This window comes from Cavia porcellus, unplaced genomic scaffold (genome assembly GCF_034190915.1).
Source record: "Cavia porcellus strain 051 isolate PalLab524CR breed Dunkin Hartley unplaced genomic scaffold, mCavPor4.1 scaffold_7, whole genome shotgun sequence".
Taxonomy (NCBI): Eukaryota; Metazoa; Chordata; class Mammalia; order Rodentia; family Caviidae; genus Cavia; species Cavia porcellus.
The window spans coordinates 37,345,045-37,361,228 of record NW_026947490.1 but is presented as its reverse complement, the minus strand read 5'-3'; the positions used below and the strand labels follow the sequence as shown (position 1 = coordinate 37,361,228).

At 41.9% G+C, this 16,184-nt stretch overlaps 1 protein-coding gene across 2 annotated transcripts; it reads left to right on the top strand.

Moving 5' to 3' along the window:
• Nucleotides 1-1,437: 1,437 nt before the first annotated feature.
• Nucleotides 1,438-12,277, top strand: Znf772 (zinc finger protein 772). 2 transcript variants are annotated; one of them, XM_063252337.1, is made up of 4 exons: nucleotides 1,438-1,711; nucleotides 2,224-2,262; nucleotides 3,775-3,895; nucleotides 5,149-12,277. In XM_063252337.1, the coding sequence occupies exons 1-4, from the start codon at nucleotides 1,679-1,681 to the stop codon at nucleotides 6,276-6,278; spliced, it is 1,323 nt and encodes a 440-aa protein (XP_063108407.1). In that variant the 5' UTR covers nucleotides 1,438-1,678; the 3' UTR covers nucleotides 6,279-12,277. The 2 variants fall into 2 exon arrangements, with proteins under 2 accessions (XP_063108407.1, XP_003461730.2); XM_003461682.5 differs by having other exon boundaries at nucleotides 3,769-3,895.
• Nucleotides 12,278-16,184: the final 3,907 nt, after the last annotated feature.

Below are 16,184 nucleotides of genomic sequence, written 5' to 3'. Positions count from 1 at the left end.
CTTATGTGTAAATGTGTTCCTATTACATTTATCTTTTTTTGTCTTCACACAGTCTCCTATCAGACCTTCAAAAAAGACAGTTTTGCTATGTATAGCAATTTAGTTGGTGGTTATTTCTTCCATGCAGAAATTCTTCATGTTTTTCTTTTCATTGATACAGAATTCAGGACCACACTAAATGGAGATATGGCACCAGAGGAACTTTAGAAGGCAGGTTTATTACATTAGTGGACTGGTAGGGATCTCCGTTCCAAAACATCAGCCCCAGCTAGAGTTTTCCAATCACTTACATATATTTCCAAAAGAAAGTATAAAGGCATATAACATAATATTCTATGGTTGGCTATTCATGTCTCTGTCACTAATTGCTAGGCATAAATCACTCTTACAGAAACAGTAACTAGATGAGGTTACTAGGGTACAACATAGAGGAAGAATTCATCACTGTCTGAGACCAAGAGAAATGTCCTTGTAGTAATAATACTTTGGGACTTGGAAGTAAGAGAAACATTTTTCCCTGGCTGAGCTACACTTGCAATGGGCACCCACAGTGTCAAGGCTTCTTAAGCTTGTAACTTTCTTTTTTGGTCTTTTTCCTTTTTATCGGTACCGGGGATTGAACTCATGACTGCCTGCTTTACAAGGCAGGCACTTACGTCGCTGAGCTAAATCCCCAGCCCCAAGCTTGTAACTTTCTAACCATGGGAACAGGCTGTGTCTTTTAGTTTCATCCTTGAACAGTGTTAGAAATACATTTAGTATTAGACATATAAGTTTTAAAATTTCCTCTACATCAAAATAGCCTCTACATCATTGCCAGATGACATTAAATCAAGCATCTTTTCAGACATTTGTAAAATACTAAAAGTTATTTGATACATCTCTGTATATGGAATATAAAATATCTTGATAAAGTGTGTTACTCTCGGGGTTTGGCACAATCACTGACAGGCAGGATAAATATCTTCCAGGGGATCAGCTTTAGGGCTACCAAACATCCCTAATCCATGTTACTGTTATGCAATCTTTTCTGTCTTGTGACTAATCCAAAATGCTAAGGCTCTAAAAACTTACCTGTAGAGTTTTAAGGTCAGTGTATTCAGAGTACCATAATATTTATAATAGCATCCTGTCACATAAGTCTGCGTTGCTACCCCACTCTCCTGCCAACTCTCCCGCCCCCTACCGCGTCGGTATTCCCTGCATTCACCTAAAGTCTCTATTTCTGAGATAATAGATTACACGCATCAGATAGTCGCAGCCCCTTTTAGATATAACAAGTTCCACCAATTTACCGTGGACTGACTGAGACTATATACCGAAGGTCACCCAAGTAACCATGCACCCTAAAAACATTGCCCTCGCGGCTCTAAGCCAATCAGAACACAACAAAGGGTTGTTTCCGTTGCTGGGCAGGGTGATAGGGCGGGACTTCCTGTTCCCGCCTCCAGCGGACATATTGTTTCCTTTCGCGTTCGTAGGTCAGTCACCAGAACGCAGTGTCAGGCTCCTAGTGACGGGACGGGAAAACGCGAGGGAAGGCGTTGTCGTCCAAACAGAAGCTGGCCTCAGACTCCACGGTGGCGCCGCCCGTGCGACCCAGCTCTGGGCCCGACCGGGGCCAGAGAGAATCCGCGATCCCCAACCCTGCCTCCTCTCCCCCTGGTCTTTAGGACTGATGGCTATGGCCGAGCTGCTGGACGCTGCGCAGGTGGGTCTTGCCCTGCTCCAGTGTCTGAATCCTGGTTTGGGCTTCTAGGTCCGGGGCAGTGGAAGCTCTGTGGTGAGCTCTTTTCTGACACCTAGTTATATGAGTGGTGGAAGGACGTCACGGCACCCGGGACCCGCATGTGCAGAAGCTGCGCTGCGGCTCCGCTGGAGTATTCGCGGGACCCGGGCATCTGGACCTCTGCTCAGGGGCCCATAGGAGCCATGGAAGCTTCTGAATGGAGGAGAAATGCAATGTGAGAATTTAGAGAGTACCTCGACTGTCCAGGAAAGAATAGTGTGGGTATGGAAAAGATGAGCTCAGTGAGGTATGCTAGGATTGAGAGCTAGTGCAAGGTAAGTAACATGGTAGTTCAGAGGTGACCCTGAAAACAGGTATAAAGGTAGTCAGTGAGTTCCCGGTCACTTTGTAGCAGAGCTGAAGTGAAGGATAGGCCAGAACCCTCCGGGTTTCTTTGTGATTTCTTGCTTCTCACAGTCTCTCTCTCCCCACAGGTTCCTGTGAACACAGAAGTAATTATGGGCCCTAAACAGGTGAGGGAAGAATGTCCCGTGGTCTCACTGAGTCCACCCTCACCTATATGGCCTCCAGGACTATGATAACATTAAAAAACAGTTTCCTAATGCTTTTTTAATTTCTTGCGGATGAAGACCCTAGAGAAATTCCTCAGTTCAGGGTCCTGTGTCCAGGCTAGGTGTGATATGGAGAAGTTCCCATTTGTACCAAAGGTTGGAATAAGGTCGGAAAATTGTTCTATGTACATGAGCTAGCATAAGCAAATACTTGAGGTGGCATCGAGATGGGAGTTGTAAAGAAACTGCATGTCATGTGGACAGGGTGGCACACACATATAATCCCAACACTTGGGAGGCTGACGCAGGAGGATTGCTGCAAGTTCAAGACTAGCTTGGGCTACATAGTGAGTCCATCTGGAACTACATAACATGACTCTAGACCCACCCACAAAATAAAACAAAATACCTTACAGAAGCTGCAGCTCTCTGCTATGTCTGTTAGAAACCAAAGACAGAGAGGCAGCACTCAGGCCTGAAATGGCTGACAGAAGTGCAGTGCCTCTTCCAGGGGTAATGGGAAGTGTGCAGCAGAGAAGGGAGTCAGTCTGACCGAGGTCTTAATAGCCTCCCTGCGGATGCCAAGCAGAGAGCTGGCTGGGTGTGATAAAAGGTTGTCGAGGTATGGTATGGACAAGGAGACCAGAAAGGAGGGTTACTACATTTTTCCAGAGGAATGGTGACAACAGATGGGCCAGAGGGGTGCCTGTGTAGACAGGAGAAGTGATTGAATTTTCTAATGTGAGATAAAAAAACAGATACAGCAAGGTTTTTGGACTTACCAGTGAGGATAGGAGCTCCATATCTTAGCAAGGCATGGCAGTGTTGGAAGTGTCTTTCATTGTGGATATCAGGATTTTATTTATGGCCATGTGAAAGTCTTAAGAGAGTCCAAAGAACACTGAGGGGAAGTATCTTGACTAGTGAAACCACAGGACTGGAGTTATATACAGGGGTTTAGTGTGGAGACAAACAAAAGTCAGGTGATGATGTAAAGACTGGGATTTAAGATGGAAAATTACACAGTGGTGGTGCAGTTAGTGAACTAGAACTATGAGGATGAAAGCTACCAACTGGATGGAGGGACAGAGTTGAGGGGCAATTACAAATTCAAAGAACAATATACACACAGACAGGAGCATAGACTGGTGGGTCCTGGGCCTTTGTACTGGGCTTAAGGGAGCCAGATGAGCCCAAGTTAGGCTGACTGCTTAGCATGATCCTAGCAACCCCAGAGGAATTAGCTGGCAGAAGTAGGGCCATGCCCTGAACTTAAATGGTCTACTTTTGCCTACTGCCTGTTGGTACCGTGAGTGGACATACTAGTAGGACTATGAGGAAAGAGCAGATACCGTATTAGCTGGTTCTGGTATTTCCTCTGATTTGAGGAGTTAGATAAATGGGGACATGGGTGGGAATCCTTGGCAGAGAAGTTGCTCATGGACTTGCCTCTCCCTACTGTGGCAGGGACAGGTGAACTTTGAGGACGTGTTCGTGTGCTTCTCCCAGGAGGAGTGGGAACTCCTTGATGAGGCTCAGAGGTTCCTGTACCGAGATGTGATGCTGGAGAACTTTGCTCTTATGGCCTCACTGGGTAAGGCCATCCCACCTACCCAGTGTCCTGGACTGCACTCTGCCCTTCCCTTATCCCTAAGGCAACTGTGTCCTTCGTACATCAGAGCCATAGGCACTACCACCTTCCCCAGTTCCCTGGAAGTACTCTGGATAATAGTTCTGAATGTGCCCTGCTGCCTCCTGCTTTTGAGTATTTGCAAATGATGGATCTGAGAATCAAGTCTTAGAATCAGCCCAGGGCATCATACTCATCTTGTCTCTTCCCTGACTAGGGTGTATCCGTATCCATGACACTTGAATGCCCTAGAATCTGCCCTCTGGCTGACATGCCTATGCCCAGATGTGCAATGATAGGTTTGGTCAGTACTTGCTAGGACTGATGGTCTAACACTCCTGTAAGATTATTTTCTAATACTCAGTTTTCTCCATTGTGCTGGCTCTTTGCCCATTCTGTTTTTCCTCCAGATATTCATCTTCCATATTCCATGTAGTTCCTTGACTAGGTGCACATGACTGTCATTGCTGGAGAGACTGTAGCTAGGTGTGGCAAGTACAGATGGGTAAAGGGTCATATCAGGGTTGTTCAACTCATTCCGTAACCTCTATGCCCATAGCTGTTTCAGTGTCAAAGCCATTAGCCACACTTCATCTCTTCTCTTTTGGGTACTGACCTGGGCCTCTCAACTGGTCTGTGTCCCTGCTTTTGTTTTTTTTTTTTTTTTTGTTTTTTTTTTTGGTCTTTTTATCGGTACCAGCGATCGAACTCATGACTGCCTGCTTGCAAGTCAGGCGCTTATGCCGCTGAGCTAAATCCCCAGCCCCTATGTCCCTGCTTCTTCATCTCAGCTGTTCCTCTCCATTTCTGTCTTCGCAGTGCTCTCCAACACTGGCCTGTGCTCAGTGCATTGTGAGATATGCACATACCCTACATGGTCCTTAAATACCACCTAGTAGCAGTTTGATTTTCTTGAGCATGAACATAGCCCCTCTGCACCTCTCACGTGTCCATAGCTCACAAGGAAATCTGATGATGAAAGGCTTCACCAGACACCCTACCTCTTTTTCCTGTGTTGTACCCCACATCTCTGTCTTTTCCCTGTCAAGGCTGCATCTATTCTACAACCATGAGCTGTCAGCTACTACACAGCAGGCATCACTGAAGCATAGGCCCCTAACCTGACTTCCTGTCATCTACAATGTTTGTTGTGTTAGACACACATTGTCCCCTTACCTGGGTCAATCTGCACTTCACCAGCATTTTTCTGCCTGCAGGTTGTTGGCGTGGAGAGGAGGATAAGAAGATACCTTGTGAGCAGAGCGTTTCTATAAAAGGAGTATCACAGATCAGGATTTCTAGGGGAAGCCCATCTACTCAGAAGGCTCATTGCTGTGAAATGTGTGGCCTGGTACTGAAAGATGTTTTACATTTGGCTGAGCACCAGGAAGCACATGCTAGGCAGATGGGTGTAGTATGTGGGAAACGGTTGCAGTTTACTGCAAATGTTCACCAGCACCAGAAGCAGCATGGTGAAGAGAAATCCTTGAGAAAGGAAGGCAGGACTTTTCTTCACAATTGTCCTGTCCAGCCCTCACCGAGGCCTTTTGTAACAGGGGAGAGCTTGAAGGACAGCAGCCCAAGAATTTTCCAGCACCAGACCCCTCACAGTGAGTGGGGCCTGCATGGCAGTAGCACAAGGGAAGATGCCTTTTACAGTGGCCGAAGGCAGTACAACTGCAGTGAATGTGGGAAAGCCTTCAGCCGAAAAGATTCACTTGTTCAACACCAGAGAGTCCATACTGGAGAAAGGCCCTATAAGTGTGGTGAATGTGGGAAAACCTTCAGCCGCAAACCTATACTTGCTCAGCACCAGAGGATTCACACTGGTGAAATGCCTTATGAGTGTAGTATTTGTGGAAAGGTTTTTAATCATAGTTCTAACCTTATTGTACATCAGAGAGTCCACACTGGAGCAAGGCCATATAAATGCAGTGAGTGTGGGAAAGCCTATAGCCACAAATCCACACTTGTTCAGCATGAGAGTGTGCACACTGGAGAAAAGCCTTATGAGTGCAGTGAATGTGGGAAATACTTTGGTCACAAATACAGGCTCATTAAACATTGGGGTGTTCACACTGGAACAAGACCTTATGAGTGCATTGCATGTGGGAAGTTCTTCAGCCAAAGTTCTGATCTTATTGCACACCAAAGGGTTCACAACGGTGAAAAGCCATATGTGTGTAGTGAATGTGGAAAGGCCTTTAGCCACAAGCATGTGCTTGTTCAGCACCATAGGATTCACACTGGAGAGAGACCATATAAATGCAGTGAATGTGGGAAAGCCTTCAGGCAAAGAGCGTCCCTTGTCCGGCACTGGAAAGTTCACACTGGGGAAAGGCCTTAAATTGGCGGGAACTATTCCATCTCATTGACAACTGACACCAGAGAAAAATTCAGTAGTCTTGTGCACTATTAGCCAGAATTGGAGCGTCATACATCTGAATACCCACACTGAGGAAATCTTAAGTGCCAGCTACATGGGAAGCTTCCTGGGGCCATGTTGCATTTTTTGTCTGCTAAGCCCCTTGCCAAAATTCTACCACTGCCATTGTCTGACAGAAGTCATCTTTGCACTAGCAGAGTCCTGCCTTGTGCACATCAGTAATTTAAAAGGTGTGCCTCTGTGTACCTCCTCCTTGAAATCATTAGAAGCCCATCAAGGACTTTCATTCTTGTCTGTCCCACCCAAGTTGGTTTAAGCATAGATACGGCCCAGTTTTGGCCAGGAGAATTCTGTGAGCTGTCTGCCCATTGCCCTCCTTTAGGGACATTGTTGGTCTCATGTAGCATTTGTAATGGGTTGTCTAATCCCCAAGGCACCTAATTCAAAATCTGCCTTGTCTTCTGGTGTGACGCCTTAATTTTTGCACTCCCTGTAACCATGAGGTTCTTTTCACTCCGTGAGTGGAACCTCCGTGAGAATTGAGCTCCACAAGCATGAAGGGATAAACAACTTTGTGAGAGCTATAGATGCATGTGTGTCTCATAGGTGATAGAAGGGCAAAGAATAGCTCTGATCCAGTGTCTGCCCATTGTGCATTGCTGCATAAGTGCTTCTAAGAAAGAATAATGATTGTCATGGGCAATCTTGAATTCTATGGCAAAATTATTTGAATGATCAATGTCACCCTGGTGAGTGGGCATTTATTGTGACAATCTCTAATGTGTCTGAAGGCAGATTGAATTGAGTTCCCTTGGTTTCAGAATATATTTCATATTTCTCAGCTCATTTGAAAACTTGACCCTTTGAGCCCTGAAGTCTTTCATTCAGTAGGCAAATACTGGACCAGCTCAAAATCATAATTAGTGCAGGGACACTGATATGGATTTGGAGACAACAACAAACTACAGGGAATCCAACCCAAGAGTAGCTGGGCATGGTCAGAGACCCATGAAGTCTAGGTTACTTGGGAGGCTAAGGCACAAAGATTGCTTGAGCCCAGGAGTTTAGAACAGCCCAAGCAACATAGCTGGACCGTGCCTCAATGAGTAGAAGTTATCCACGTGCATTCCATCCCTATGGCTTGGCAGAAAAGAACTTGCAGACCTGTGTATTTTCTGCAACAAACCACATAGTAGTAGTGTGTGGTTTCATAACTTTTGGTGCACATTTTGCACTACTGAATCCAAAAGTTGCCCAATTCTCTTTATAAAGGCTCCTGTCCCTAGGAGACCACTGATTTGCTGCCACTCGAACTTATACATGTGGAATAATGCAATATGCACTCAAGTGTAGTTGTTTAATTTTGCATAATTACTTTGATTCATCCATTTTGTTCTGTGTCTCAGTAGTTTGTTCTTTTGTTAGTAGTCCACTGAAGATAATTAGTTTCAAAACAAGTTATCTAGAGAGAACTCAGAAGAGCTAAGCCATAGTCTGCTGTAACTTAACCTGGACCTGCTGTGCAGCATTTCTGATACCTTCAGTAGGTGAATGGACTCATTCTGCTAAGGTGGAAGGGAACTGTATGAAAGTGAGAATGTAAGGTAGGAATTTACAGAGATTTTCACTGGATGTTAGCCAGAAGAGAAGCCTTCCTTGAAAAAGGATGGGGCTTTTTCTTAGATACTGATAACTACTTTTTAACTTTTTTTTTTTTTTAGATAGGGTCTCACTATGTAGTACTGACTGGCCTCAAATTCATAGCAATCCTCCTGCCTCAGCCTGCCTTCAAGTCCTGAGATTATCTATGTGTGTCATTACACCCAGTTCTTTACTCTTTGAATGGCAAATTAAATTGACCGATATCCCAGTCCTTGAATTTCTGGGGAAATGTCCATTTGGTAATGATGTTTTTGTTTGTTACTTTTAGGTATTGCTGGTAAGTGTTGAATTTGATTTGTTTTTTTTCTTTTTAAATATGTTTGCATCTATATGCATGAGGGTTGTTAGTTGATAATTTTCTTTAATGCTGGTTTGGTTTTGGTATTCTGCATAATGTTATCTTTACCAAGTAAATTGGCAGATACGCCTTACTGCTGAATTTATGGAAAAGTTGCTATTTCTTTCTTAGATGTTTGGAAGTATTTGCCAGTGAGACAGTATGGTATGAGTTTGTTTTGCAGGGAAGTTTTTAAGTGCAAGTTTAATGTCCATGATAGGTAAAAGGCTATACAAGTTTTGAATATATGAACACACATACCCACATTTCAGGTGAAAAATATCTTTCTAAACATATGAAATTAATAAGTAAGTCTTATAAAATTGCACAATATATATCCCCCAATAGAATGAGCTTTGATAAATTGTGTCTTTTAGCAAGTTTGTCTATTTTATTTAAGTATTTGATTTACATTTTGAAAATATTACCTTATTGCTAGGAGTATGTAGAATCTGTACTAATTCCCACTAATACTGGTTTGGCTTTAGTTGTTTTTCTTTTTTGTTTTGTTTGAGACAGGGTCTCATTATGTAATTCCTGCTTGATTTGGACTCATTGTATAGCCCAGCCTGTCATCAAACTCAATGATCCTCAGCTTCCCAAGGCCTGCACCATGACATCCAGCCCCTAAAGCTGTTAATATCCATACAGTGTTACTATTTTATTCCTGATCAGTTTGGATAGAAACTTATCAGTTTTACTGATTGTATTACAGTACTTGGTTTCATTATATTTTTTCCACTTTCTTTTTTTTTCCATTTTGCTTTTTTTTTGGCAAGGTCTTGCTGTGTACTGTAGGCTCACCTTAAACTCTCTTACATAGTCCAGGCTGGCTTTGAACTCAAGGCACTTTCTCAGCCTCCCTCCCAAGTGCTGGGATTACAGAGGTGCCACACCTCTCCTCGCTTGACTTTTTACTTTCATTTTCAGCTTTTGCTGAATTTCATTTCTCTTTTTCTACTTTTTTATTAGAAAGAAGTCCTTCATTTGAAACCTTTGTTTTATTCCTAAAGTAATTATACAATGCTAAGCTTACTCCTTTAAGAACTGTGTTAGTTTGTGTTAGATGTCTAACACAAAATTTGATGTATTATATTTTCATTTTAGTTAAGTTTAAAATCTTTTGCAGCTTATATCTGAATTTCTTTTTTGATACACGGCTCTCATTAGAAATGTTATTTAGTTTCCAAATATTTGCTTACTTTCTTTATGGGATTTCCGGTTTAATTCCACTGTAGCATGTATGCTTTATGAGTTGAATTTTTTTTTATGAGTTGAATTATTGACATGTATTGGGACTTGCTTTCTTGGCCCAAATATAAGCTACTTGGCAAGTGTTTCAGATTCACTTGACATGAATGTAATGTACTCTTGTTCAATGAAAAGTCCTACAAATGCCAGAGGCTACAATGTCTAATTAGTGTAAATTTTTTGTGTCCTGAGTTTCTGTGTTTGGATTGTTTGTATCAATTACTTGAAGAGAATGCTTGAATATAAAAGTAGACTTAAATTTTTCTTACATATTCTGAAGTCATTGAATTGAGTAAATATTTTCTATTATGTCTATTTAGTGAGTTGATTTCTGTCATCATCCTCTACAGAATGTTCTTTGCTTTAAAAATCTACTTTGTGTAATACTGTTAACTTGCATTTATTTTGATTAGACCTTGAATTTTGCTGTTCTGGAGAATGGAAAATATTTTGCATCTCTATAAATGATTTTTTTTCTCAGTTACCCTGTCAAGTTCCTAGGAAACAATATGATCTTTTTGGATCTCAACTCTAAGCATTTTTAAGGGGCACTGTTGTAGCATTTATTTTAAAGCTAATTCCCTATCCTCTATTATAGCATAAACATTGTACATTCATTCTCTTCTTGATAATTCCTGAATTATGCGGTTTTCCACTCAAGCTGGCTAGGCCTGGATATTCTGGTTTCTGGATAAGCTTTGAAAATTATTAATGTAATCCTTCAGTTGATTTTTTTACTTGTCCTCTGATGGTTCAGTGTAGGTATATACCAATTAGTACTCTACTGAATTTGTGGAGATGTCTTTATGTATATCTCTTAAGTTTTTTCCATCCCATTTCTATATAGACTCCAACTACCCAGGTGTCAGATTCTGCCTCCATAACTCACAACAATTTTGGGATTCTTCTGGGTTCTCCATACTTGCTCTACAGCCTGAGAATTTATTTTCACAGTAACCTAATACATTGATTTATCTCACATCATTTGCTTGCCTAATGAGAATGCAATGTACTTTGTCATTTTATTTAGCTTTTCTTTTTTCTTTAGTGATAGGATTACAAGCATGCACTACCATGCCCAGCTTTTCTGTTTTCTTGAAAAATCTATGAGCCAAGCTGGGGATTTAGCTCAGCATCATAAGTGCCTGCCTGACAAGCACAAGGTCGTGAGTTCGATCCCTCATACCAAGCGGGGGGGAGGGGGGGAATCTATGAGCCCCCAAAGTAAATACTTTGACTATAACAGCAAAATCAGTATACTTCCAACCAAATCAGATAAAAAAGAGAACCTGAAAATTACAAATGTGACCAAGGAAAGATGATATAGTATTGAAATATTCTTGAAACATACAATAGATTAAGTGTGATTAAACAACTTTTTCTTAATAAATTTAAATTTGGATAAGAAAACTCAATTTAAAATATCTACTGATCAGGCTCATTCAAGAACAAATAGATGGCCAGGAGAGATGGAGCATACCTGTAATCCCAGCACTTGGAAGGCTGAGGCAGGAGGATTGCTGAGAGTTTGAGGCCAGCCTGAATTGCATAGTGAAACCCTGTCTCAAAAAGGCAAAAAAGGGGGCAGGGGATTTAGCTCAGCAGCATAAGTCCCTGCCTTGCAAACGTGTGATCGTGCATTTGATCCCCAGTACAGGGGGCGGGGGGGGGGTGGATCTGAAAAATCCTTTCTGCTAAAGGTAGTGTTTCCAGACTACTAATAATACTAATATTTGTTTAAACATAAGGAATCACCAAAAATTTGAGATCAAAGTGGCTTCACTAATGATTCTACCAAGTAGTTAATGAAGTAATAATTTATATCCTATTAATATTCTATTAAATTCTTACAAGATATTAAACAAAGGTGGTACATTTCCCCACTAATTTTGTGAAGTCACTGTTACTCTCAGAATAAAAGTAGGTATGGGGCTGGGGATTTAGCTCAGTGGCATAAGCTCCTGCCTTGCAAGCAGGCAGTTGTGAGTTCGATCCCTGGTACCGATAAAAAGGAAAAAGATTAAATAAATAAATAAAAGTAGGTAATGGTACTAAAAACTACACACCAAAAGTGACATAAATGTAGACACCAAAAAACTGAGCAAAACACTTAAAGAATTTTTAGCAAATTAAATCTCATGCATATCTATGACACATGTATGGAATGCCCAGATGGCTTAACAATTGGAAATTTAATGTAACGTTAAATAAGTGTAATATAAAAAGGAATACATCTTGTCTTTGGCCCAGGAAAATTCAGAATAACTGCTGGTCACCAGAAATGCCAACCACGTCATTAGAGGATTAAAACGTTTGTCAAAATGTCCTTTGGGAAGGAAAAAGATTGATTAAATCATAACCACATTACCAAGCACAATCATGACTACGAAATGAGACTCCAGTCAAACCTCTGGATGCTTGAGGCTGGGGATTTAGCTCAGTGGCATAAGCACCTGCCTGACAAGCACGAGGTCGTGAGTTCAATCCCCGGTACCAAAAAAAAAAAAAAAAAAAAAAAAGAGCTCTGGATGCTAAGGCTTGGTTACTTTGGCAAATACATCAAAGTTCCAGGTGAAGCCATGGAATCTCCACATCTGGGGTCATCCTACACCTTGCCTTATGTGTTCTCCATTTAGCTTTTCCTGAGTCTTACGCCTTATAACAAAAATAAAATTGTAAGTAAAGGTAGCACTCTGAGTGAGTTCAGTGAGTCATTCTAGCATTGGTGCTTCTTAGCCCTTCTCTCCCTTACTCAGCCAACATTTCCTGAACACCTACTCTGGGCCTCCGAAGACAAAAAGAAACAGTAGTGTCTTTTTTCATGAAGTACCTGCTGGAAGAACACAGGCAGGAGATTAGAAAACATGGTGAAAATTACTTCAGTGTCACTGCGGTAGCTGAAGAGAGCAAAGGCAACTAGCGAAAACCATGATTGTGTTCAGTTATGAAAGATAAATGGGATTTGCTTACTTGGTGAGAGGCCAGGTAAGCATAAGTAAAAAGGCACTGGGAATCTGTCAAGACTTGTCATTGATGGACAAAAGGAACTCCTAGAGACCTTCTACAAGCAGAGAACTTAGAAAACTGAGCTGTACTTTTGGAATTGCTATGCCACACAGAGATGAGGTCAACACTGTCTGCTGCATAGCAGCTGGGGAAGCCAGGACTCATCTGTAACAACTTGGGAGGCCAAAGTGTGCTTTTACTCACCTTTCAGCACAGCTGAAAAATCCTTTCTGCTAAAGATAGTGTTTCCAGACTACTAATAATACTAATATTTGTTTAAATATAAGGAATCACCAAAAATTTGCACGGTTCCCCAGAAGCCAAATTCACAACTCCATCCTTCACCTAGCTACTTATACCCTGTGGAGCCATAAAACATTTTCCCCCCAACAGCCATTCAAATTTGGAACATTTGTGGTACAATTTGCAGTGTGTCACATACTTCATCTCACTCAATTGTCCAAAACCTCATGTAAGTATTCCTGCCCACCCACACTTGGCAGTCCAGGAAACTAAAGCACATGCTGTGTCACATCAGCAGGCCAGTGTCCTGCATTGCTTTCCATTACTCCAGGGTTTCTCCAACTGTAGTTCCTGCACTTCTTGCACCAGGAGTACTGGGCTACTCGTTGCAAATTCGGATTCTTGGAGGCCGCCCCAGACCTCCTGAACTACTTCTGGGAATAAAAGCAGAGAATCCACTTTGTGTTTTTTTTTTTGTTGTTTTTTTTTTTTTTTTTTTTGTCTTTTTCCTTTTTACCGGTACCGGGGATCAAACTCACAACTGCCTGCTTTCAAGGCAGACGCTTATGCCGCTGAGCTAAACCCCCAGCCCCTGAGAATCCACTTTGGAACACAGCTCATTTAATACCTAAATCCATTAGTATGGAGCCATGCTGTAATTTGGCTTAAAATGTCCTCTTTGTATTTTCACTGTGTTAGGAGGAGATTTTGAGCACACTTGACTTCAAAATTGCACTATTTTTATAGTGACATGAACTAGTGCCCCAAGCATGATGATGACTTCCAGATGTCTGGGAAGCATCCCTCCCAGAGGGGTGACAGGAGCTATTGGGATGTTTCCTGGAGGAAGTCAACAGGCTCTCCATGGTATTCTGCAGGGGCTGGTTCACTGCCCTTTTTGTATTCTGAATACTTGTGTTGGGTGTGGCTGCCAAATCTTTCTCAGGATTGGAAGGCTGATTTTTTTTTTTTTTTTTTGTACTACTAGTTTCCAGAACTCTTGCTATAGCCAAGTCCCACATTTTCTGCTAGATATTGCAAATCCTCTTTATCTCCAATCTGTCTCTGGTGAACATAGGCCACTCTGTGTACACCATGGACATGCAGGAGAAGCAGAAGCTACAGGAAGCAGAGAGAGCCCAAGTTTAAGGTACTGATTCTGATTAGGTCCAGGTGGTGGCAAATCCAGAGATGTCCACTTGTGAAGATGTGAATGAAAAGACTGTCCTCGGGGCTGGGGATTTAGCTCAGCGGCATAAGCGCCTGTCTTGCAAGCAGGCAGTTGTGAGTTCGATCCCCGGTACTGATAAAAAGGAAAAAGACTGTCCTCCAGGCCTCTCTGCTCAACATCTATATCTGTTTGTTTCACATTAAATCATACATACAGTAACATAGTTATAGCAGAAAAAACCAGGTCTATGAGTTTATCAGACACACCAGACCAAAAAATGCAACCCCCTCACCTGGGCCATATAAAAGGAGGGACATTCAGCAATGGAGTATGGTGGTGCCACACTGGCCTGTCATCATACCACCTGGTAAACACATAACAAGATCAAAAGGCCACGAACCCAGGATCTCTTGCCGTCCGTCTCAGCTCAGCTAAGATCAGTTTCCTTGCTTAATAAAGCACATTCACACTGCAAAATCAGGCTTTGAACCAACTGCACTCTCAACAAGCTCCATGTCTCCATGCAGAAGCTAATTTTAATCTAGCTACCAGAAGTGACTTCCCACACCTCTGTAGACACTCTGCTTGCTGTATTGGCTACCAAGTGAGCCTTGAGTACTTGGCCTGACAAGGCTGACAAAATTGATGTAGCTCATGAAATTGTCATTCAGTAATGGCTCCTTGTGAAGAGACAGGCACGTGTGTACTATATTACTGATGTAACTTGGTCAAAAATCTCAAAAGTTGTTCTGTGGGGTGTGGTGGCACACACCTGTAATCCCAGCACGCAAGAGGCCGAGGCAGGAGGATTGTTACAAGTTCAAGACCAGCCTGGGCTACAAAGTGAGCCCAAGGCCAGCCTGAACTGCATAGCGAGACCCTGTCTCAAAAAGACAAAAAAAGGTTTATTCCTCTTTAAATAGACTATTTTTAATGAATTTGTGAAGTTCAGTATGTTATGTTATAGCAATGGTGGTAAACTTATGGCACCTGTGCCACCGGTGGCCTTTGTTATTAACAGCTTTTAAAGATTTGCCATCACTGCTGTGAGACAGTAAGAGTTGGCAGTGTCTGGAGAGAAGTCATGAGGCCTTAGCAGTGGTCAGAAGCAGCTGTGACTGTGATTGGTTTCTTCAGAATAATCCAGAACTGGTGATGGGATTTCAAGAAGTGAAACTTTCATCCAAATATTATTTTTCTTTCCATACCCTGATGCACATTCAGTTATTTTTTAGGTACTAAAACCTATCTGGGAAAAAAGGGTTCAGTTACTACAAGCCATTTTCCACCAGGACTGTGGTAATCACAGTCAGCATATTTAGGAAAACAGTATCTAAATCTTGAGATAGCTAGAAGAAAAATTTTCAACAAAAAAGTACTAAGTATTGAGACTCAAACTCAGTGGAACTCCGTAACAGAGCTACATCCTTGGTCTTGTTACACTTTTTTACACTCTCAACTACAGTACCTGGGATTACAGGAAAGCAACACAACATCTGACCTCAACAAATTAGTTTCTTAATACAAATATGGACTTGTGATTCAGGCAGCACTCAGAATGCAAAGAAACAGATCTCTGATCCTCATGAGCTGTAATCTTTTGGAGACCAAACAGGTAAGCAAAGCAGAGCACTGATTGGCTATAGCCAAGTTTGCCTTATTGTGGGTGGTGAGATGAAAACTTTGCCTTAATCAAATGTGGTCTAGTGGGAGGTTGCTTGTATAATCAATGGGCTTAACAGACTTTTATGAATACCTGGAGCTCATTTTTGACTTTTAGCCAATGTCAGTTATAAGAAATGATTCCAGGTTAAGTTCAGGTTTGCTTACACAATAGAGACTACCTCGTTACAGGTATATATTCAAACAAATAACCTTACTTTGATGAGATAAAACAATTATAAGCCCCTTTCCTTGCTGACATGCAAATGTAATTTCATATGTGATTGCAGTGACAAAGCATGGGGAGCTTAAAAGATGTCAGGAAAATATTACCAAGATTAATAATTATATAGTTAACCAATCTTAGTGGCCAACACCAGAAGTGGAAAGGGAGGAGAATGAATTCTTTCTGAGAGCCTTTTGTAGGAGTGCCGGTCTACCAAACTTCTGGTCTCCAGAACTGAGATAATAGAATACCTCTGCAGAAATATGTTGAAGGCATGTTGGAAAGGGCAAGATCTCAGGAAGGTATGAA